At 38.1% G+C, this 23,707-nt stretch overlaps 2 protein-coding genes and 1 pseudogene across 2 annotated transcripts; all 3 read right to left on the bottom strand.

Annotated features, from left to right (window-relative positions):
• Positions 1-823: 823 nt before the first annotated feature.
• Positions 824-6,844, bottom strand: LOC144436019 (uncharacterized). The gene is made up of 4 exons (XM_078124692.1): positions 6,706-6,844; positions 6,370-6,462; positions 4,068-4,134; positions 824-1,173 (listed from the first exon to the last, which is right to left on the bottom strand). Exons 1-4 carry the CDS (start codon positions 6,723-6,725, stop codon positions 898-900), a joined length of 456 nt encoding a protein of 151 aa, XP_077980818.1. The 5' UTR covers positions 6,726-6,844; the 3' UTR covers positions 824-897.
• Positions 6,845-8,434: 1,590 nt separating this feature from the next.
• Positions 8,435-19,761, bottom strand: LOC144434769 (actin-1-like). Its single transcript, XM_078123252.1, has 6 exons — positions 19,517-19,761; positions 13,442-13,630; positions 12,554-12,793; positions 11,479-11,725; positions 10,518-10,709; positions 8,435-10,190 (listed from the first exon to the last, which is right to left on the bottom strand). The coding sequence occupies exons 2-6, from the start codon at positions 13,565-13,567 to the stop codon at positions 9,865-9,867; spliced, it is 1,131 nt and encodes a 376-aa protein (XP_077979378.1). The 5' UTR covers positions 13,568-13,630; positions 19,517-19,761; the 3' UTR covers positions 8,435-9,864.
• Positions 14,401-21,859, bottom strand: LOC144434770 (actin, cytoplasmic 1-like; annotated as a pseudogene).
• Positions 21,860-23,707: the final 1,848 nt, after the last annotated feature.

Here is a 23,707-nt window from a genome sequence, read left to right on the forward strand (position 1 = left end):
TACATCCAACCCCTGGTAACAAGTTAGTAGGTTACATGTATATATGCAGTCTATAATGCAGACAACCACACTTCTGTGACCTAGGACACCTTGTATCTTTGCCGAAAATTGGACTTCTGCAAATTTCTAGGTCCGCTTTCAGATGGATTCAAATTGTTCCTTTATCCCTAATCCCTGTTTTGCAAATGTCCTTACCATAGTGTATAACCCCCTAGGCCATAAACCCACACCCCCACCCCTATAACTGTACATGCCTAAATATACACATGCTATCTTCTTTTTGTTTTAGATAAGAACATCTGGGATAGTTGGAACTTGCTGGGCAAAGTATTTTACATCTGGGATAGGGGCATGACAAGTATTGCATCTGGGATAGGTGCTGGGCAAGTACAAGTATGACCCACATCAATATATATATATGAAAAGTAGTATCTCATCTCCAAAGACCACATGATTCCCTCACTGTGAACAGGAAAGCATGGAGTCCTGGGGGTAAATTTTTTTTTTACAAATTTTCACTGAGTCATCTCTGACAGAAAAGAAAATACAAATTCCAGATGATAATCAAAGAGTTTAACATATTCAGTCAATGTATGGGTGTAATTTGACCTTGACAATACAGGTCAAGGTCAAAAGTGAAGTGAAGCGGAGACTATAAATACAGTTATAATACTGGGCACTCAGCTGAGACAGGGAGAGAAAATGCTGATAAAAATTCTGGATATTGGTTAATTACTCAACTACTACTACTACTACTACTACTACTACTACTAGAGTTGTAATTATACACTAGAGATGGATAATTTATGTAACATAATACTGTATATAATCTGACAAGAGAAATAATACACTGTATACACATATCGACAATTCACATCATCCAACATACACTTGATGCTATGTGTCTTCCCTTGTATCACCATCATGTCTTTCTAGTCTAGCTATCCTAGCAAAATGTGCTTCTCTTAAAATTTGATTAATTTGTCCATAGTGTTGATTTGCTAATTCGGAGTCTCCTGGATCGTGACTGGTTGATGCCACACTTAGAACAGGTGGGCTGTGCAATATACTGGTGTGACTGTGTTGACCACAGGCATCTAGGTGTGAGGACCCTGGTGATTTCTGAACTTGGTACGGATGTGCAATTCCATTATGCATTACACTGTTACTACCCTGAAATGGAAGAAATTTTTTGTATTAATTACAAAGGAACTACTCACCACTGCGACAATTGACACACAATATGAAGAACAAACCTATGACCATATCCTACGTGCATGTTACCACACACACAGTAAATACAACTGCCGACATCAGACCATGAAGGAATGGAAGCTGTTACAAACAGGGACAGTAAACACATGAATTGGATTAATAACATTTGGCTCAGCATGTTGGAATAGCAGAGACTTGTTTTACACACCATGGTTTGATAAGATCAGTTTTACGACCTCTTTATGTGTACATGAAATGCCAGGCGAACTGGAAATTTGTTTGTGAACATGAACTATTATGTAAAGTGGCCATGAAACTGTTCTTATCAAATGATGGACGGTAATACAAATCTCTGTACTGCCAACATGCTGTGCCAAGAGTAATTAATTCAATTCAGTTGTTTACTTTCCCTGTTTGTAAAGGGTTCCGGTTGTCCATGGTCTTATGTCAGCAGTTGTAGTAGTAGTTGTAGTTAACAGGGTTCTCCATAAAGTGGTGGGTTTAACTTATGGCTTCTTGAAAACACTATAAACTAATTTTATTACACAAATTTCCGATGACTATATATATATATATTTTTTTTTGGACTGAACATGACCAGACACTGTTTATGATTCTCTTTTATAGTAACTCATAAGAATGTTCATATGAATGTATTATATATAATATACAAATAAAACTTTGGATTTGAATGAAATGTGATCTAGTACATCCATTCGATTTGAATTAAAGAAGATCTAATACATACAGTTGTTAAGTATGAAAGCTTTGAGTTTCATATAATTAAATTTTAATCCATGTGTAGTGCCTATAATTATGAATGGATTTTTTTTTGCGTGCGAACAGTTTTTTCTAGTGACTTCTTCAAGGTTTTTATGAAGTTTTTATATTGAAATTCAACTGACGCTCTAGCCTTTACCGCTACCTTAATTTGTAGAACTTAATTCAATGCGACAAATAATACATACATGTAACATAGACCTAAGCATAGATACTCCACCCACCTGTGGGTAGAGGGTCTATGACCTAAGCAAGCAGATTTCAATCGTTGAGTGTATACAGTATTAGTATCAAATCTATCACTACATAACGTTATGAATGTCACATTGTCACATTCATTGGCTCTCCTTTGTTCAAAATTATTTGGGATGACAATATGCAGTGTTTTGAAATGACAATACATGCATTCACAGTCCCTATAGAGCCTAGATAATGTATTGTACTCTTCTGAGGAGTTTCTGCTGATATAACTCTCTACTAGACAATAGTTACTATATCTGAATGCAAAAAGTGAATACTGTCAACTGTTCAATACAACTGCCGACATTAGACCGTGGACGAACGGAATCTGTTACAAACAGGGAAAGCAAACAAATGAATTGGATTAATAACACTTGGCACAGCATGTTGGAAGTACAGAAACTTTTATTACATTTCAGTATTTTGATAAGAACAGCTGTATGGCCTCTTTACATAAGAGTTCATGTTCACAAACAAATTAAAAGTTCCCCTGACATTTCATGCACACATAAAGATACCATAAAACTGTTCTTATCAAACCATGATCAAACCATACAAGCCTCTGCTGTTCCAAGCTGCTGTGCCAAGTGTTATTAATCCAATATTCAGTAGTTTACTTTCCCTGTTTGTAACAGGTTCCTTTTGTCCATGGTCTGATGTCGGCAGTTGTACATAGACATGAACCTCCATATACAGATATCCACTACTGTCAAATTCTTTGCATGCAATTTGGTTTTGTCAAAGTGCAAAACACAATGTAACATTAATTCAAGTTTCCACTTACATACATCTAACATGTACTTTACATCAGGGATTAATGTCATCCATCCTATTTCCACCGTATAGACTTGTAAGCAAAAATATACTATAATGACAGTCTATCAATTTTTAGACTAAAATTTATGAAGGCAAATAGTTACAACTACATGTACTCTTTGTACTGCAAAGCTCGAAGTTCAAACATGACACAATTTGAATTCATTAATGTAACTTTAATTATTTGAAGTGTCACTTTGGATATGGTTTTATCAATAATTTAAATAATGAACCTTACTTGTTAGAAAGTATGATGCTTGTTGTACAGGAACCTACAGTAAATTTCACAGTACTGTTCAGCTTTTCTGTGTTTGATACAACCATGCAGAAACCAATAAGAAACTGGACATGCCACACTTCAATAGCAAGATTGTATTTTTGCTACATTTTTTGCTACATTTAGTCTAAATGAAATAAATGTATTGCAGCAACTCCACACAGACATTCAGATCAAACACCTGATGAAGGGTGCATAAAATGTCCTTTGCAGTGTTCATTTGATGTCTGTATGGTGGCATGTGTGGTTCATTTCATTTAGACAAAATGTAGCAAGAAACTGTACTCACCCAATCTTGCTATCTATAAAGTGTAGCATGTCCAATTTCTTGTTAATAATAATAATAATCTTTATTTATACTGGATAGTTCTTTAAGCATATAAACACTTGTCTCCCAAGAAGTCCAGTGAGGGCCATCCCTCATGGGTTCAGTGTTAATGCAGGAGGAAACCGGAGTACCCGGGGAAAACCTGCGTTGTTCGGTAGAGTCAAACTGAACGACACTCTTCTTACTTACAGCGTGGTAAATTTAACCGAACCCTGAATGGGGTTCGAACCCCGACCGCAGTGGTAAGAGGCAAGTGGTTTAACCACTCGGCCACCGACAACCCACGTTACTGTTGGTTTCGGTGTGGTTGTATCAAACAGAAAACGTTGAACGGTATTGTGAAATTCGCTGTAAAGTTTGAACAATTGAAAACAAGAGTAATAATTGGAAAAGAAGTATGAAGGAACTCACCATACACTGGCATTGGCCTTGATTCTGGACTCCATTGAAGTCTACATCATTACCATTCAATAAAGAACTGCAGAAAATGACAACAAAACATTGAACAATAAGTACTGTTATATCTCTTGTCATTAAAGGGGAACACCACTGCAGGAAATAAAGGCATGATTTTTTGTAACCTTTGGGTTGTAGAGAATCATTTACGCTACACACAATTACCAAGAAATATTCAAAGTACATGTGTTCCATACTCCTGAATATGCACTGTTCAACCATTCCATATTTTAGGCTAGACCCTATGAGACAACACACGACCGCTATATATAATAAGGGCTGCCACTAAACAACGGATGGCCAATAATTTTCACTTTGTATTTCTCGGTAAATCATGCATATGTAAGTGATGTAAAATCATAAAACGACTCTCAACATAACACCCCAATCAAAGTTGACAAAAATGCCATTATTTCCTGAAGTGATGTTTCCCTTGAAATATATCTAGTACATACACTCACTACAATTACATGTTCACTCCAGGGCAAATGGTCACATCTACAGTATCCTTGGACGAGTTCAGGATATTAGCTAGCAACTAGGTCAATTCTCATGTTAGATGACTCACTAGAGCTGACTAAGCAGTCACAGATCCAATGCCATGGACAAGCTAGCTAATGGAATACTAACAGTTTTTACCCCTTGTAAGTAACTTAGTTGTAGGTGCACTTTGTAAAATTGTATATTTGTTTGTTATATCTTTGCTATTCACAATGTGTTAAGTCATGGTGATGGTATGTTAAACTCTTACTGTTACATGTAACTCAGCATATTTGTTTGTTATTTCTTTACTCAGTAACTTTTATTGCATGTGGAATTTTCTTTAATACAATCCTAGGGCTACCAATGCAGATGAATGTTGTTTAAATTTGGGTTCAGGTTTTTTAGAAAATGGCAGTTGTTATGTCTGCTTTGAAATCCATTATGTTCATTGACAACAGCCTTCACTCTTTTATCAGAGAGACAGTGGAGAGCTCTCCGCTATGTATGGTTTTTACAAAAAGAAACACGGCCTACGGTATTCAAATTTTCTGCCAAACTTGGCAAATAATGTACTGTAAAGGTATTTATGTTTGCACATGAAAAATCTAGCAGTATGGCAATTCAACAGGATGTGTCAGGAGTATTTCAATTTGGCAGACAGTTGCAAGGAGATAGTAGACACTACTACAAGCAAGTACTTGTAAATAACTCATTACATCCAGTTGACCTGTTGTATTCAGTGCAACTATTGTTGGCACCTTTAGCAAAACCTGAGTATAGAAATAACAAACTTGGGAAAAATATATATACAAGACTTGTATCCTCAGCTCCCCCCAAAAAAATTGTGCTTACTCAGCTAAAATAAATCCAGCACCGAAAAACATGACTGCATTACTCAACCAACGTGTGAACCTAAAGGCATGTAACTATCTCCACTTACATTAATGGGACGTGAATATTATACATATCTAGAAATTCATGTTTTTCTTAATAAACCTAGGCCACCTGACCTCCTCACAAAAATAATAATACAGTGAAAATGTCTGTGTCAGTTATTTTGTAATCGGAAAGGTTATATGCCAATACACGTCCCCCCCCCCTCCTCCCACACCCCAACTACCAACATCTCTCTACATACCCAAATGCTTTAAGATATGAGTATTGATAAAAGACAACAGTCTGTGAATCAATTAATGATAAAATATTTGATTGAAGAATTTTAAAAATATAACTTCTGACTGTCATGTGACCTGGATCTCGATTAAAGGGTTCATCCACCTCAAAACAATCAATTCAGATAAAATATATAATTGTAGAGTGGAGAAAATGTAGCTTTAAACTGAACTAAAGCATAGCTTCCAATGTCGAATGACGTCCTATAGCCTGAGTGAAGCTGTGTGGATGGGTGGATAGGGGCAGTTTATAAATGTATGCAATGCCATTCATATACAAAGTTGGAACGTTTCCTGCTTTCTTTCGTTTTTGCATAATAGGTTGTTTCTTCTCAACTACACCTACTACAGCACTATGTCGAGTCACATTGTATTGACGAAATGGACGGTACCCCTTTTGACCCGATTGACGAACTGAAGGAACACGGAAATATGGGCTTTTTTATATTCACCAAAACAATAATGATCTGAAGTGGAGAAGCGCATTAGAGACGGGAGGGATTATGGCTGGATATGCCCCATGTTCTGTGGGCCCGGGCCCGGACATGGACAGGCAAATCTCACCGACTACGAAATGTAGCACCGTCATTGTTTGGCCTTACCTCGCGACGTTAAAATTGTCCAAACCATTGTGAAGTCTCTTGGCTGTTGGCACAAAGTCCACATCTTCATCTATACCCCTCGATCTTTTTCGACTGAAAAAAAAAATATGGGGGATAATAAATTCGACATCCAAAGCTAGCACAGCTGTGAATGGACTCGTCGGATAGCCTTTTTCGTAGCAGCTGACATTCCTCAGTATTTTTCTGCATTTCAGCAATATGTATAACTGAATGTCCATGAAACTCTACAAAAACGTCCTTTGTATATCGAAATATGTGTAGATGTCATTGTCCAGTGTGTATTACGTTCAAATATTGTGATTTTTCACCATTTACCTTCCTTTTGTCTGTGTCATCTTGTCGCCATCTGAATTCCTCGATGTCTGATTGTGATCCAGGTTTGTTTACGTACTTATGCGACTGCGCAGTCATCAGTAAACAATTTAACGCCCTCAACGACAAAGTTGTAAAACCCTTTCGTTTTGTGATCTGTGATAATTAAAATCTATGTTATAAATATTCCCCAATATTATTCTTTGTTCAGCCTAGGAAAATACGCGTGACCTAAGGGGGCTCTGTCACTATGAGTCGCTAGACGAGTAGTGACAAAACCATTATGTTAAGAGTATTTTCTGGCAGAATGAAGAAAAATATTGGAGAATAACAAAAGTATACCAGCGCCAATATTTATCAAAGAAAAATCGGGGAAAGTTTGGCAATTTTGAACTTTTTGACTCAAATTTCGAACACCGCAGAACCAGTGACGTTGACACTCGTTGTCATGACATAGTCGTGCGTTGTCGTTGTCGTATCCATTCCATATTTTTTGTTCAACTTGGCATATACATGGTATACTAATAGTCAATTAATAGCATTCGTACCACACTCGAGCCATTGCAAGTTATTGTCTTTGAACAGAAAATATGACAACCCGTGTGTATATATCACTGGTTTTGCGTTAACTGTGGCGACAAGATCTACTTGAGGCTGTAGTTTACATACTCACATTTACTTAAAGTGAGACAGGTTGTAAACACATATCTATTAAGACGCTACATTCCCAAGGTCAGCAGAGACGGGGTATCGAAATATCTAATATAAGGGAGCGATCACTTTTTACGGCCGGGGGTGGGCCGTGACTTCTTGTTCGTGTTGTACTTAAAAAAAGTGAACCCCCCCCTGCGATTCATCCACAAAACAATCCCCCCCTGACAAATAAAAAAACACACTGACCCCCCCCCCCCCCCGACATCTGTTGACAAGAGACATTCTTCTTGTTCTTGCAAAAGACACTCAAAAGATTCTCAAAGCACAATACAGCACACATACAGTAATTTTAACTGTATCTGGTAAATTGCTCCCCCAAATCCATTGTTTCACATGTATAAAGCTCTTTAGACAGGAACCCTATGAGAAGTATGGTTGTCTGTTCATGGACATGCAAAATATTCATGGTTTAGTAACCAAACTTGAAGTTCTAGGATATCTCTTAGATTTAGTGAACTATTACCATGACTATACAGTGTAGATTAATTCAGCTAATTATAAAATACAATATTAGAATTGGAGTTAATATAATTGTAAACCTAGGTGTTTCAGTAAGTTTCAAAGTAGGGAAAGAACTGGAAAAGTATGGGAAGAAGTGTGTGCCTGCTATACAAGCGGGGGTTGGGGGTTGGGAGGGCGTGTCCCACTCCCATGGTAAGAGCTTTTTGAAAAATGAACACCTTTTGAAGGCCATTTAGAGCACCATTCAGAAGTAAAACACAACTTAGTTATATAATAAAAGTATCACTAATTTTAGGGTTTCAAAGGTTGAAATCATTTCAAGTCATACCCCACCTGCTATGCAGGCGTGGGTGAGGGTTTGGGAGGGGTGTCGCCCCTCCCATATGGTAAGAGCTTTTTGAAAAATGAACACCCTTTGGAGGCCATTTACAGCACCCGTTCAGAAGTAAAACACAACTTAGTTATATCATAAAAGTATCACTAATTTTAGGGTTTCAAAAGTTGAAATCATTTCAAGTCATATTGACACAAATAATGATAAAAAAAGATCAAGTAGAAAGTGAGAAAATCTGGGGAAAACATGCACAGTGGAGGTCAGTTACCATTTAGAGATACAAATTCATTAAATTATTTGAAAGTGTGTCTATATTGGCTATGTTTGCGTGCAATTCAACATGTTCAGGTCAATGAAAGCACATATTTTAGAGTCAGTCCATCCAGTAAATTTCAAGGTATTTCATTTCTTATGTGTTACGTGTACAGCTACACATGCAAGTTTTTATACCACACGATGACACAATGCAACTAATGGCCTGCAATATTGAGAAGTCATTTCTAACAAAACTGTTGCTTAAAAGGTGCAATGTTAAGACTCCATGTCATATGCTTGGGATATATCAAGAGACAGAGTTTATGTTATATTTGAACGTATATTTATAGCCATTGTTTATGGTTTATTGGATGCACATACATTTGTTGTATGGTAATTTAAGTATAGCATGGTGGTTCATGATTTCGTTTAGTTGTTGAAAATAAGGTGACCACCCTTTATTCACTTTGTAAAAATGATGACCCCTTCTTTGAGTTCCAAATTGAGGTGCCCCCGCCCCCCCCCCCCGGCCGTAAAATATGATCGCCCCTAACATCTACAATCGGCCGATTATACCGTCACCTAGTGGTCAGCTGTGACTATATATGGAATTTGTCATTCTGATGAGGATTGTAGCCCATGACATATCGAAAGCCAGATAAGCTCAATGCTAAAACACTTTGAACGGCTTAACTTGTGTGTTATAACTTTTGTAATTCATTTGATCTATCGAGCTGATGCACATTTTTGGTCATAAAAATTATACTCTGGTAATTGCCAGAATGTTCAATAACCAATATTATAGTTGGTTGAAAAGCGAAATAAAATATTTGAATAAATTCAATTCTTGAAAAAGCCCACCGAGGTGCGAAACTGGTAGAAGATTTTAAAAGTTTTTTTTTTGTATTCGATTCACTGCTGAATACACCGTATACAATATAATAGTAATAAATTTTTGTTTTAATCGATAAACCCGTCTTTGAAGAGTAATTATCTATTTACAGCTTGGCAGAGTGAAGTGTGCTCAATGGATAAGTTATCGTTACACATTTCAAGGTTTCCCTCGAAACTGACAAATACTTGTACGTTTTAAATATACCCCTTCATTTATAAACGTTGGCACGTTTTTGCTGCTCTTCTCATTATCTCCAAATTTTAATTTTTTTGTCAATGTGTTTAAACTTTTGTGTATATTGTATTATGGGCCGATGGCCTAGAATTATTCCCAGCAACCACTGGATTTTTGGGTTCGATATTTGCCATATACAGCTTATTGACCGGGCTATGTTATTGGTTCTCTTGACACTTTGAAATTCAGGTATCATTAAATGCTACAGATTGATCATAGCATACAGGCAATGCGTTGCATAGTCATTAGATCATGATGGATGGGAGACTCAGAAGCATTTTCTGTGAACGACAGCAGGACCATATTCATCGTATTCTTGTTTGCTGATCCACATCTGTTGGAAGGTTGAGAGTGAAGCTAAGATGGAGCCACCAATCCACACAGAGAATGTACGTTCAGGTGGAGCTATTACTTTGATTTTCATTGTGCTTGGTGCCAGAGCCATCATTTCTTGCTGCATTCGTTCTTGTATACCAGGATACATGGTAGTACCACCGGATAATATAATGTTTGCGTAAAGGTCTCTACGGATGTCTATATCACATTTCATAATACAATCGTATACCATTTCATGGATACCAGGACTGTCTATGCCTGTAAATGGATTGAATGGAAAGACGTTCATTTCGAGAAGCAAACACAAACACAAACACAAACACAAACACAAACAAACACACACACACACACACACACACACACACACACACACACACACACACACACACAAACACAAGCGCAACTGAACACATACGCATCATCGTCTGCGCATCCGTAAGTCAAACTAGTTGATTATTACGATTTCAGAATGGTTCAAATTATTATGACACCCCCCCCCCCCACACACACAACTGTTCAAAACATTCCCTTATGATAGAAGGTAATTCTTTTTAAAGAAGGGATGTACAGTAAAAATTTCCATACCATATAATGATGGCTGAAACAAAATCTCAGGTGTACAGAACCTTTCGTTGCCAAGGGTGATTGTGATACCGTCAGGTAGTTCGTAGTTTTTCTCCAAAGACGAACTGCTGGCAGCAACTTGTAATTCACTTTCAAAGTCCAAGGCTGCATAACAGACTTTCTCTTTCATTTCACGAACTATTTCCCTTTCAGCTGTGAAAGAACATAACACATATGTATAAATATATGTTGTGACTGGACGGTGCCTGGCTGTGTGTGTGTATGTGTGTGTGTGTGTGTGTGTGTGTGTGTGTGTGTGTGTGTGTGTGTGCGTGCGTGTGTGTGTGCGTGTGCGTGCGTGCGTGCGTGTGTGTGTGTGTGTGTGCGTGTGCGTGCGTGTGAAGTACTAGTATATCATGGGAATTTTGTACCACCCACAAGCCAAGCACAAGTAACAGAAATTGACCTTAGACTAAATAGACTTTATATGACTTTGACAAGTTACCTCTGCTCGAATTCTGGGTGGCGAAACAGTTCTATATTCTATAGTACCTAAGCTGTGGAAAATAATTAAATACGCGAATCACGGAGTATTTGCAAATGACATTAACCGTCCTGAAATATCTGAGTCACAAACACATCCCATATAGACATTGTCGTGTTGGGGAGTCTTTACACAGGATAGTTCTTATAATATATAGTATTCATAAGAAGTCAGCCGGTGAGGACGGATTCTCATAGATGCGGTGTTAATGCAGGAGGGTACTGGAGTGTCCAAGGAAAACATTGTCTTGTTCGAGCTGAACAACACTCTTCTACTTATTACAGAGTGGCAAACTTAATCAAACCATGACCAGAGTTTGAATTCAAACCACAGAATTGAAGGTATGAGGCACATGACATGTGCACTGCTGTCATATCAAACAAGACAGTTGGGTACGTGAAACTCTCAGAATAACAGGCGGCGCAGTAGAAAACTCACCTGTGGTAGCGAAGCAATATCCTCTCGTACGTAGTAACTTTGTAAGGTAGTCAGTCAGATCACGACCAGCCAAGTCTCGCCGAAGTCTAGCATGTGGTACGCTGTACCCTTCGTATATTTGGAGGACGTGTGTAACACCGTCACCGCTATCTAGCACAACGGCAGAGCCACGACCAGAGGCATATGTAGACAGAATGGCTGGGATAGACACGTACATTGCAGGTATGTTAAAAGATTCAAACATCATCTGAAAGAGATAAAGTTGGGGTCAAAAAGTTGCAGAAAAAGAACAGGTCAGAAATATACTGAACAACGCGTATAATGCAATAATTAAACCATGACCACTATATTTCGTTATAAATCATGCAAATAGCTCATCAAAATTAAAAACTACAGCCGGCTGTAGAGGACATAAGCACTTTACCGTCATTGTATATACTAAATTGTATGAAACTGTAAGCTTGCATTCTTCAGATATTGCCTTATAACCTAAAATGGTTAATATATGCAAATGACTTATTATATTAAAAATTACATCAGAGCGTTTTAGAGGATATATGTGTTTGTTATCATCAATGAATGTATTAAATTGCTTCACACTTGAAGCTTATATTGTTAGAGGGGAACGCCACTCCAGGAAATGAAGTCATTTCCATAAACTATGGATTCTGGAGAGTCACTTCATGTTACAACTTACATCATCTACAGTTACATCATTACATAGGGTATCTTTACTATGGGCTATTGCATCATGAGAGTCAGCAGAAATAATGTATTCAAGCTCAGACCACTATTATAGTGACCTGAGATTCAAGTTGAACATTCATGAGAGCCATTTTACACTGAAGAGTATAGGCAGTCATGGGACTCAAGCTTTGTTGTCCCCCTCCCCATTCCCTGCCCCTTGTAAAGGCTCACCGGAGACTTTTTTATCAAAATTCTATACCTGTACCGACATTATATTCATTAAAGGGTATGCAACGACAAGTTAAGATGATGTACGAACCCGTAAATGTAATGAAACACTAGAGGATAGCTCGACTATTCAAGTTGGTAAGCGATCTATTTATCTCACCTGTGTCATCTTTTCTCTGTTGCCTTTGGGGTTCAATGGTGCTTCTGTCAGCAGAACTGGATGTTCTTCAGGTGCAACACGTAACTCGTTGTAGAATGTGTGATGCCAGATTTTTTCCATGTCATCCCAGTTTGTTACAATTCCATGTTCGATGGGATATTTTAGATTGAGGACATCTCTCTTGTTCCACGCTTCCTCACCGATATAAGTGTCTTTGAGTTCCTTTCCAACCATAGTCACCTAGGTCGAAAAATGAAAGTTCGATGAAAAATATCTTAATATGTAACGAACATGAGAGAGAGAGAGAGAGAGAGAGAGAGAGAGAGAGAGAGAGAGAGAGAGAGAGAGAGAGAGAGAGAGAGAGAGAGAGAGAGAGAGAGAGAGAGAGAGAGAGAGAGAGAGAGAGAGAGAGAGAGAGAGAGAGAGAGAGAGAGAGAGAGAGAGAGAGAGAGAGAGAGAGAGAGAGAGAGAGAGAGAGATGGTGTATGTACAGTTTCAAACAGTGTACACTGTACTTTCGGAATGTGGAAATAAAAATAAAAATAAAGATTTTAAGAACAAAATGTTGCAAGTATCCAAATTAACCTTGTAACTCTTGAGTATCATGTTTTGACAATTAGCCTGGCAGATGTGGCATCTTAATTAACCCTCAATCCTTTAACACATTTCACCTAACACTCGTAGTATCTATACCTCATGCGATATAATAATATAAACCTTTACATCATGCTATTATGAACCTCATTGCTTTAATTAGTAAACAGATTCCTAAGTTGGTGACCCGTAGTACGAACCCTGAGAATCCACTATTATACTAAATATAAATTATACTATTGTACAGTAGATGTTTTGTATATATACTGAATATAAGCTTACTAGTTCACTAACCATATGTCTCGGTCTGCCGACAATTGAACGAATTACAGAACGGGGGGCATCATCACCTGCAAAACCAGCCTTACACATACCAGAACCATTGTCGATGACCAAAGCAGGGATATCTTCGTCCATCATGGTTGTAGGTTGTTCAATTTTTAAGGTTTAATTATTGAAGTGACAGGGTAATTGTCGTGAGAGCTGCGGTAGAGAAGAGATTACGTGTTTAGAAGATTGAAAATTCAAAAACATTATTAGGCAAATTTATTCAAGGGGAGATTCACTTTCAACATGTTGCGATGTACATGTATTTGTTTTGGACATCTACCTACATCATTCCATTACCAAGAAGCTCACCTTCAAATATTTTGCTATTGATTTGTGTCTATTAGGAACAGTCTAGTCGTTTACCTTGTATGTATATTTTGACATTTTTCCCAAACATGATAATGTGCACTTCATTTCCTGTAAAGAGAGAGAGAGAGAGAGAGAGAGAGAGAGAGAGAGAGAGAGAGAGAGAGAGAGAGAGAGAGAGAGAGAGAGAGAGAGAGAGAGAGAGAGAGAGAGAGAGAGAGAGAATGATATAGCTTTCTGAAGTAAACAATGTTGTACATTGAAGATCCATTTGAACCACGATTGTGCCCTAGTCAACCCAGCTGCATAATTAGGGACCTTTTAGGATAGAGGTTGCAATGTGAATGCTTTAATACTATGTGCTTATAGAGGCTGCAATGGATTGTATGATCCCCAGGGAGTTGAGGAAGTAAAGGGCCACTGTGCTGCTATAGATCCGTGCCAGGGGTAATAATAAAGCGCTTTGAACACAGAGTGGAAAAGCACTATATAAAAACCAATATTATCATTACTATTATTGATATGTAATTTTGCAATATGAACAAATAAAAACACACGAAACCAAAATAAAGGCTTTCAAAAAATAGCATTGTTTGCTTTAATAATCCATGTTGAATGTTTACAATTACAGTATGACATCCAAGCTTTACACGTTATCTAGTTACAGTAACAAATCAACAACAAATGTTCTAAGTGGATTGTTTCAGATTGCTGTTTTTGTCAGTATTTTGTCGTCATAGTAGGTTTCGTGTTGTTGTAAAACACACCCTCTTTTACGGCACTAGTAGTCCCATCTACACGGCACTAAAATCCTAGCTGGGATAGGATTCAGGATTGTTTGAAGCCCGTGTAGACGCAAACAAGTCCTGAAACCGTCCTGACTTAGGACACCTTTGAGAGGTTTCCTGAAACCCTCCTAACTTCGTCCTATGTACTGTCAGGACGAAGTCAGGAGGGAACGCGCGACATCTACGCCGCAACCTTCCTACGTGTAGACACAAATCTATCCTACCTCTGGTTAGGACTTGGGACTCCCTCAGGTAGGATGACCTACGTGTAAATGGGGATTGTATACATTGTAATTTAATAGCGTGAAGCATAGACCCTCCGTGGGGGTCTATGCGTGAAGTCATGCATTACTATATTGTGGAAGTCTACCTTCAAATTAACACTGTGTACTTCGAAGGATTGTCATTACAGTCTATTTCCAAGTGAAACTTCAACAATTACATTGCCCCTTTTAGGCCAGGTGATTGGCAATGCCCATGTCGTCGCTATATTATCAAATCATACATTTTCCCTATTATCAGCCTCGGTTGCAATTGTGAATTGAAAGTAATTACACGCATAATTCATACTTATCTAGCTTTCTAAACCAAATGTAAAGCTTTCATGGAGAATAGTTTTAACTTTAATGTAAGGATATGTAAGTCTCCAAGTTGAATTTAAGATTTTATCAAATGTATGTAAATATATATACGATTGTCACAAAATGAAAGTTGCACTACTTCAGAAACATTTTCTGTGAACGATCGACGGACCATACTCGTCGTAATCCTCCTTACTGATCCACATATGCTGGAAGGTTGATAATGAAGCTAAGAGGGATCCACCAATCCACGTGGTGATGTTACGATCTGGTGGCGCAATCACTTTAACCTTCATTGAGCTTGGTGCTAAAGACGTCATTTCATTCTGGAGCCGGTCACCAATACCTTGGTACATGGTATTACCACCAGACAGCACAGTGTTGGCGTACAGATCTTTATGAAGGTCGACATTGCACTTGTTTATGCTACTGTGCAACGTTTTGTGAAAACCATAATGTTCGATACCTATGGACGAAATAAGAATACACAACTATAGAATCGCAACACTGCAAAGCAATATTTTGGGATTTTGTGAATACAGCCTTTCTAGAAACAAATGATTTACATACAGTGAATGCTGTCTACTTTCAAGGTAAAGGACGGTCACTTGATACTACAACCCACTTAAAATTAATACATGTGCTTGAAATAATAGATACTCTATTTCTGTTGGGTTACACGTGGTTAGAAGTTGAATAACAGACAGCGATCAAACATGTTAGTTTGAAGATCTTCTACGATTTTTTGATCCGAAAAATCAACCATACCATTGATAGAGAAGCGAATTAGTTTGTGGAGGTGGGAGTGATTTGGGTGATGTTAGACTTTAGTTCAATTCTCTGACGTTAACCTCGCTTACATTTCTACTGTTAGTTATTTGCTGGTCTCCATTTTGAGATGGTGGCGTGCATATCTATGGAAAACCTTTTTATCCGTGATATGTTCAATTCCTATGATGTTCATTGACCTCGATTGACCCCATTTAAATGTACAGCAGACAAATACATAATTTCAAACATAGAACAATTCACTACAATATATTAGAACACCTGACAATACTAGACGTTTTCTTACCCATCAACGTTGGTTGAAACAAAACCTCAGGTGTCCGAAAGCTCACGTTGCCAATGGTGATGGTGGTACCGTCTGGTAGCTCGTAATAACTTTTCTCCAATGATGAACTGCTGGAGGCAACTTCCAATTCACGTTGGTAGTCCAAAGAAACGTAACAGACCTTCTCTTTGATGTCATGAAACAGTTTATTTTCCGCTGCAATAAGTAAATATATGTAAATAGTATAATAGGTGTACTCGATACAAGTCGTATATAAACCGTGATATTTGTTTTCAGATATTGGTATGTGTTTCCCTCTTTTAACAACCAAGTATTCGACGTCATCGACGAATCATGTCATAAATTTATTTCTTGATCAAAATTTAGAGCTCGAAAGAAACTATGGATCCGATACAAAGAAAGAGTCGAATGTCACTTTGTTATGGCATTTCTGTGAATCAAATGATACGTTCTTTGTGATACTACACGACTCTGATATAGTCCTACTTGCAGACGGTGTACGGGACGCCATATTGACAACGTCCCTCAACAAGGTGAGGGACAATGTCAGAATCGAGTCCTGACTTACTCCGTCTGCAAACAGGACTAGTGACACTTATGGTCAAATAATATTTATGCTATGTTCCGTGGTCACGTAATCTGATTATATCTAGTAGGTCTGACCTGAGAAAAGTACTGAGTATCCACTCTCGCTAAGTAACTTCACAAGATATTCCATCAAACGTCTGCCATTCAAGTCCAGTAATTTAAGCGTAGCGTGTGGCAAAGAATATCCTTCGTATATCGGTACAAAATGTGTGCCACCATCACCGCTATCTACAACGATACCAGTACAACGACCAGAGGCATATAAAGACAGCACTGCTCCGATGGAAACAAACATTGCTGGTGTATTGAAAGTTTCAAACATGGTCTGAAAAAAAATGTTAAAAGGAACGATTAGTGAATATTCATAATTACGACATACTCAAATGTTTGGTCGTACGTACGTCCATGTTGTCATAATTTACTTTACCTGTGTCATCTTTTCTCGATTTATTTTAGGAGTCATCGGTGCTTCTGTCAGTAGAACTGGATGTTCTTCTGGTGAGACCTGTAATTCGTTGTGGAATATGTGATGCCAAATTTTTTCCATGTCATCCCAGTTTGTAATATTCCTGAATTCAATGGGATATTTAATTGACATAATACCCCTTTTACTTTGTGCTTCGTCACCAACATACACATCTTTATGATTACTACCACCAGTCACCTATAATTATAAAACATACGAATTAGGGCCAATGATACTTCAGATGTATAAAGTTAGCTTCTCAACGACAATAAATACAAAGTCGGTTACTTTCACAAATCAAGGTCGAATATATGACATTTTCTCCTTGATAATCGTAATTTCATATTAATCTAATAATACGTGAAAGAGGAACACCATTCCAGGAAATATAGGCATTTTCATATACTATGGGTTCTGGAAAGTCATTTCATGATTTCACATCACCTGCAATTGATCTTGTGCCCTTATATGGGGTTTCTTTGTTTTGGGCGATTGCATCATGGGAGTCATCAGAAATAATATATTCACGGTTGCACAATGAATATTCATGACTCCTGAGTGCTTATTCGCTTCAATGAACAGAATTTTGAGAAGCTATAAATATGGACTTACCTGCTGTTTAGGCCTGCCGACAATTGAAGGAAACACAGCACGGGGAGCATCATCGCCGGCAAAACCTGCCTTACACATACCGGACCCATTGTCTACAACCACTGCAGGGATATCTTCGTCCATAGTGAAATTCGATTTTTATAGCTTACTATGTCTATGACCACGTATCTGTAATTTTTTTCTGCAATCAAAGGGGAACATAGGTGCAGTTGAGTCTATCATGGAGGTAGAATCACTTCTACCTCCATGAGTGTGTCTATTTTGGCTGTTTTTTGCGTAGGGGACTCAAAAAAAGGTCATTTTCGGCAATCCTGTATATATCAATCGCGGAACCTCTCTATAATAGAGTATAGAATATAGTTATATGGAAATGGGTTACTAGTAATCTGGATTAGAGGGCTGCTGTACACTGAGGCAAGGCATTGTGGGAAATATACAAAACTAGAAGCTTCACACCTATTTAAAAAAAATGACCATCCAATGCTGAGGCAAGCTCCCAACATTGGTTATTTCTAATAATGCCATCACCTAGTGTCAAACAGGCCTCTTTATAAGCTAGATTTGTCAAGTATTAAAACTATATTTTAGATTTAGGATATAGGATATTTAGGATTCTTAAAATGTGAAAATACTTGACTTGTTGGGGTATAAATTTAAGAAAGCAGTGTCGTCTTTGTTCACAAAAAGATATGTAGGCTTAGGTGAGTAGCCTACTGAAAATGAATGCTTGTTCGCTCAGACAACCACAATATTTTCACTGGAAATAAATAATCAAATAATTAGACTGTTACATATATTGTTAACCAGCTCAGTGGTCGATATTATTAGTATCAATAATTATATACAGTACAGAAACGTTGAAATTGTGATTACCGTTGAGGGCACTGATGTTTGGTTGCGGACCCGAAATCGTGTATACAAGAACAACAAATATGTGTACCAACAGGTAATGCAATACTGGTTCACGGTGAACGATATTACGAGTACGTTTTTGTACTAACGTTCCAGTTACAGCTTTAATATCATAAAAATGCTATCGATGGTTAGGTCAGTTTGTCATTATTGGAGCGGGACATTGACCCGGAAAATAGCCTCGGGATAGTCACGACACTAATTATGTCAACATGCAGTTACTGCTCCATACAGACAGAGTGTGGGACTCGATTCCAGTCACAAACAATCGTCGTAAACCTCGGCCTTTTTTACGGCATCGCCCAAGACGTACCGCCAAACGGCGTTATTTCGTTGTTTCGCAGTGTCGCGGAAGAAATAAATAGCTCTGCTTTGCGAGAATAGTCCCTAACGAGACGTAAAGGGTCATTCGAGGCCCGATTTACACCGCGATGGACAACAAGACCCAATATTTTCATATTGGTACGCCCACGGCTTCGGCACTGGACATATCAATGTCATGGAAGTATAACCCATACTATAGGTAAAAACTTTCCTACCTCCACCATACTTTCGTGACATGATCGATGCAGTCAGGAACTATACTGTGTTCTGGGAGGTAGGAAGAACTGACTGTGTTTCTACCTAGCCTCCATGCTATGTTGTAGCACAGACGTAATTGTCTGTGGTTATAGTTTGTACATGTACATTTTAAGATCGATAGTCACTTACCATTCTTCGACTTGACGTGGACACTATGACTGTAATTACTAATACAGTACTTCGCACGTTACGTCGTGGTCGCATTTTATGTGCTATCTTGCTATGACATAGTTTCCCTTTCCGCCAATGACGACATTTCAGGGTGGTGACTCAGTCGTGTTACGTACTATACCATATAGGCGTCTATGGCACTGCCACTACAGTCGGCAAAACCCCTGAATCACGTGATCTTATGAAAAGGCATTCAAATTATTTCGACCTTGTTTACATTATGCAGTGTGTTGTGACACTAGACTCTCTCACAGTCCTCGGAGCTTCGCTTTACTAAAATTGACGCTAAATGAATTATTTTGTATTGTACCGATACCATCTACATAACGTACGCCATCGTACTCGAACAACCTTGTACTGTGCGCCCTCATCGACCACATAGAGATATCTGTTCGTTGACGTGTGACTGCGACGCTCCGTATTTTCGCGAAGCCCGGGGCTTCGCGATAACACGGAGCGTCGCAGTCACACGTCGACGAATGGTTATCTCTATCATGGTCGATGAGGGCGCAAAGTACAAGGATATTCGAGTAGGGTTTATAATTAGCTGGCATCGGTACATACAAAATAATTCGTTTAGCTTTAATTTTAGTAAAGCGAAGCTCCGAGGGCTATAAGAGAGTCTAGTTGTGACACATACTAGACAATGTACCGTCACTATTTGATGATTTATTGGGGTAGGGCCGGATCGAGGAATTGCTATTACATTAAAAAAATAAAATAAAATAAGATTCTCAAAAGTTAATACTAATTAATTGTTGACAAATGTTGAAACAAAACAAAACACTGATATCAATCAAATTACTTAGATTAATGACCTGACTAAAACAAAGACATTTCCTTACCCAATAATGCGGGTTGAAATAAAACTTCAGGTGTGCGGAACCTTTCGTTGCCAATGGTAATAACGTTGCCGTCTGGTAGTTCGTAACTTTTCTCCAATGATGAACTGCTGGCGGCGACTTGTAATTCACTCTCATAGTCTAAGGCTGTGTAACAGAGCTTCTCTTTGATGTCACGAACGATTTCTCTTTCAGCTGTAAAAAATAAATGTTACATTTATATATACAAATGATATCATATTTTGCTTGATATTTGTGTACTCTTAATAATCTGGTAGTTGTAAGAATTCAAACACTGATGATCACATGAATTACATTCTACGGTTTATATGAAAATCTTTCTTTATGCAAATGACCCGTTAATGTTTGTAGGAGGTGTAACCAAAACCTTATAATTTCGTGCGATCCTCATCGTAAAGGAAAATTTGCATCAATCAATTCATAAGAATTGATGCAGGAGTATTATCCAAAGACAGACACCACAAGCACACAGATACAGACACAGACACAGACACAAACACAAACACAAACACAAACACAAACGCAAACGCAAACACAAACACAAACACAAACACAAACACAAACACAAACACAAACACAAACACAAAGAACAAAATTATGAGATTACCCTTCGTCACTGAGGACAAAGATGTCTTGAATAAACTCTCACTATTTTCTCATACGCACAGCGTGGTAAAACCAGCTGAACTTTAACCCCATCCAACAAATACGTATGCCATGGCATGGTATTCCTACATTGATATTTCTAAGAGTATACAAATACAAGTGCTATCTGGGTTTTTGAACTTGCTTATAGTGCCCAAAGTTATCAGTTACTAGTATCTTCAACAACACTATCACACTAAACTAACCTGTCGTAACGAAACTGTATCCCCTCTTACTATCCTCATCAGATAGTTAGTCAGATCACGACCAGCCAAAAAAGTCTAGTCGAAGTAATAGCATGTGGAAGAGAATAGCCATCGTATATTGGTACAACGTGTGAAACCGGCACCGTCACCGCTATCCATCACAATACCAGTGGTACGACCAGCTGAGTACAGAGACAGCACGGCTTGGATTGACACGTACATAGCTGGCGTGTTGAATGTTTCAAACATAATCTAGAAGAACGAGAAATGTAAACCGGTTCACAATGTTGTGGCAAGTACTTTTGACTTTTGAACGAACAACTTCAATATAACGTTATGTATTCTTTGACGATGCCAGATAAATAGAACACTTACAATTATATATGAAGCAAACACGGTATGAACTAAACTAGTTACAAGTCATATACGTCCGTTTTTTTGAATGTGTGATGCCAGATCTGTTCCATGTCACCCCATTTTGTTACAGTTCCATGTTCGATGGGAAGACCGGGGCCGAGACCAAATATACGTCTGTTGCTCTGTGCTTCGTCACCGATGCTAGAGTCTCTGTTTTGCATACTAACCATGGTGGGCTAGAACAAAAGATAAGGTCTAAAGGAATTGTTTGGTTCCGGTTACCCAATCCCACCTAGATTTTTTTCACGCCAAGCCTACACTTTTTAAAAGTATTCTTGAAAAAAATATAACATCGCGCGAAAATTGTGGTCTCGTAGGAAATAGTGGATGCAGAAACTGACATAAAACTGTTCTTCCAATCCGTATTCGCTGTACATCTGTTGAGAAGAAACCAATAGCCAGAGACCAGAGACTATATGGAAAACAACGGAAAACATAACTACCTGAACTAGCTAGACAGTCACATATAAAAAAAAAATATAATAAAAAATCTACCTACCCTACCTATTCTAAAATTGAACGTAATCGGAACCAAAAAATGTTTTTATTATTTCTGGAAGATTTTTGAAAACTTTGCGTAACCTTAAATTTGTGACGACGAAGCGAATGGGAAACTGCTATTGCTATACGACATGATGTTTACAAGATCATGTTACAAATGCACGGACCAAATTGCAAACAATTGCAATCGTGGTCCCCCTCCCCCATTTCATTTCATTTCGATTAGTGAAGTCTACACAAGGCAATTGACTGAGAACTTGACACGGCTGGTTCGAACAGAATGTACAATGCACTAGATGTCACAATATCGAAACATAAACACATTCACAGTGTTACTGGAGGCAACCGAGCTTTATCAAATTCATTTATTTAATTAGGCAACTGGCCTCTTTATATCTATATATTTTTTAAAAATTAGTTATGAATAGCTATAACTTGTCGTAATATTGATGTGATAGTATAGTAATACTGTTCATTGGCCATTTCTGAGCCTAACTAATATCTCCTAGTCTCGGTTACCCAGACTCTCGCCGCTGGGGGCTCTGCCTACGAGACCTCCCCCAAGCGAGAGTCCTAGGGAAACTATTTTACTACCATTATCACCATCATCATTATTAGTGTTATTATTAATAGCTGTTGTAAACTACTACTACCACGATAAACACAACGTACGCCAAAACTCAGGTAAGTTTTTTTTTATAATCTTGTGGTGTGAAACCTTCTTTTATACATGTCAATAAGAACGACCAATAATAGACAAATATTTAAGGCGAAACTAAATAAAACATTATTTTTTGAGCGGATAGCCACATCTTCTTGACCCTTTATACTGCCTCTACAAGTTTTGTTTATTTCTATTCATTTCATTTTCTACATCGATGGATCGATCCATCGATGTAGCATGCGGAGTTTCTGTATATTTATGATTAAAGTTTCCACCGACATAATCTCCATCACTATTCACAAAAGATGTTGTTATATCTCGTACCCCTAATTCAAATTAGCCATAATTTTCATGAACGTTTTGTCCATGGACTTTGATTAGTTCATCGGAAACTATTTTCACTTAAAATCAGATTGTGGAAAGGCGGCGAATACCCGAAACAAAACACACGGCACAAAACGATGGAAATAGCGGTAAATAAAGATCTGACCTCTTTCACCACATCAGATTTTAATCAGATTAGGACCACAGCGCACAGCTGCTCATTCGCTTTTTCGAATGTAGTCGGCACTGCGACTCCTGCCACGGTCGCTGCTGCTGCTGCTGCTACTACTACTACTACTACTACTACTACCTTATATGTTGAAATGAGTACTTGACAATTAAATCACAGACTTTCAGGTATGGAACATTTGTCAATGACGGGGCGTTTATCAAGAGCAATGACTATTTCTTTGACAACTAGTAGACTTTTTCATCGGAAAATATGAGAAATACTGAGATTGTGACTCACGAACGGATGCCGGTTATACATAGAATTCGGCCATGGATACGCTAAAAAAATAACACTGGT

The sequence above is a fragment of the Glandiceps talaboti genome, chromosome 5 (assembly GCF_964340395.1).
Source record: "Glandiceps talaboti chromosome 5, keGlaTala1.1, whole genome shotgun sequence".
In the NCBI taxonomy this organism is placed as follows: domain Eukaryota; kingdom Metazoa; phylum Hemichordata; class Enteropneusta; family Spengelidae; genus Glandiceps; species Glandiceps talaboti.

Excerpts from the sequence above, each read along its gene's own strand:
- LOC144436019 (XM_078124692.1), bottom strand. The coding sequence starts at position 6,725 with ATGACACAGACAAAAGGAAG. Across the intron at positions 6,463-6,705 it reads ATGACACAGACAAAAGGAAG|TCGAAAAAGATCGAGGGGTA; the intron begins GTAAATGGTGAA and ends TTTTTTTTTCAG. Across the intron at positions 4,135-6,369 it reads GACAATTTTAACGTCGCGAG|TTCTTTATTGAATGGTAATG; the intron begins GTAAGGCCAAAC and ends CATTTTCTGCAG.
- LOC144434769 (XM_078123252.1), bottom strand. The coding sequence starts at position 13,567 with ATGATGGACGAAGATATCCCTGCTTTGGTCATCGACAATGGTTCTGGT. Across the intron at positions 11,726-12,553 it reads ACAGAGAAAAGATGACACAG|ATGATGTTTGAATCTTTTAA; the intron begins GTGAGATAAATA and ends TATCTCTTTCAG. Across the intron at positions 10,710-11,478 it reads ATATTGCTTCGCTACCACAG|CTGAAAGGGAAATAGTTCGT; the intron begins GTGAGTTTTCTA and ends GTTCTTTCACAG.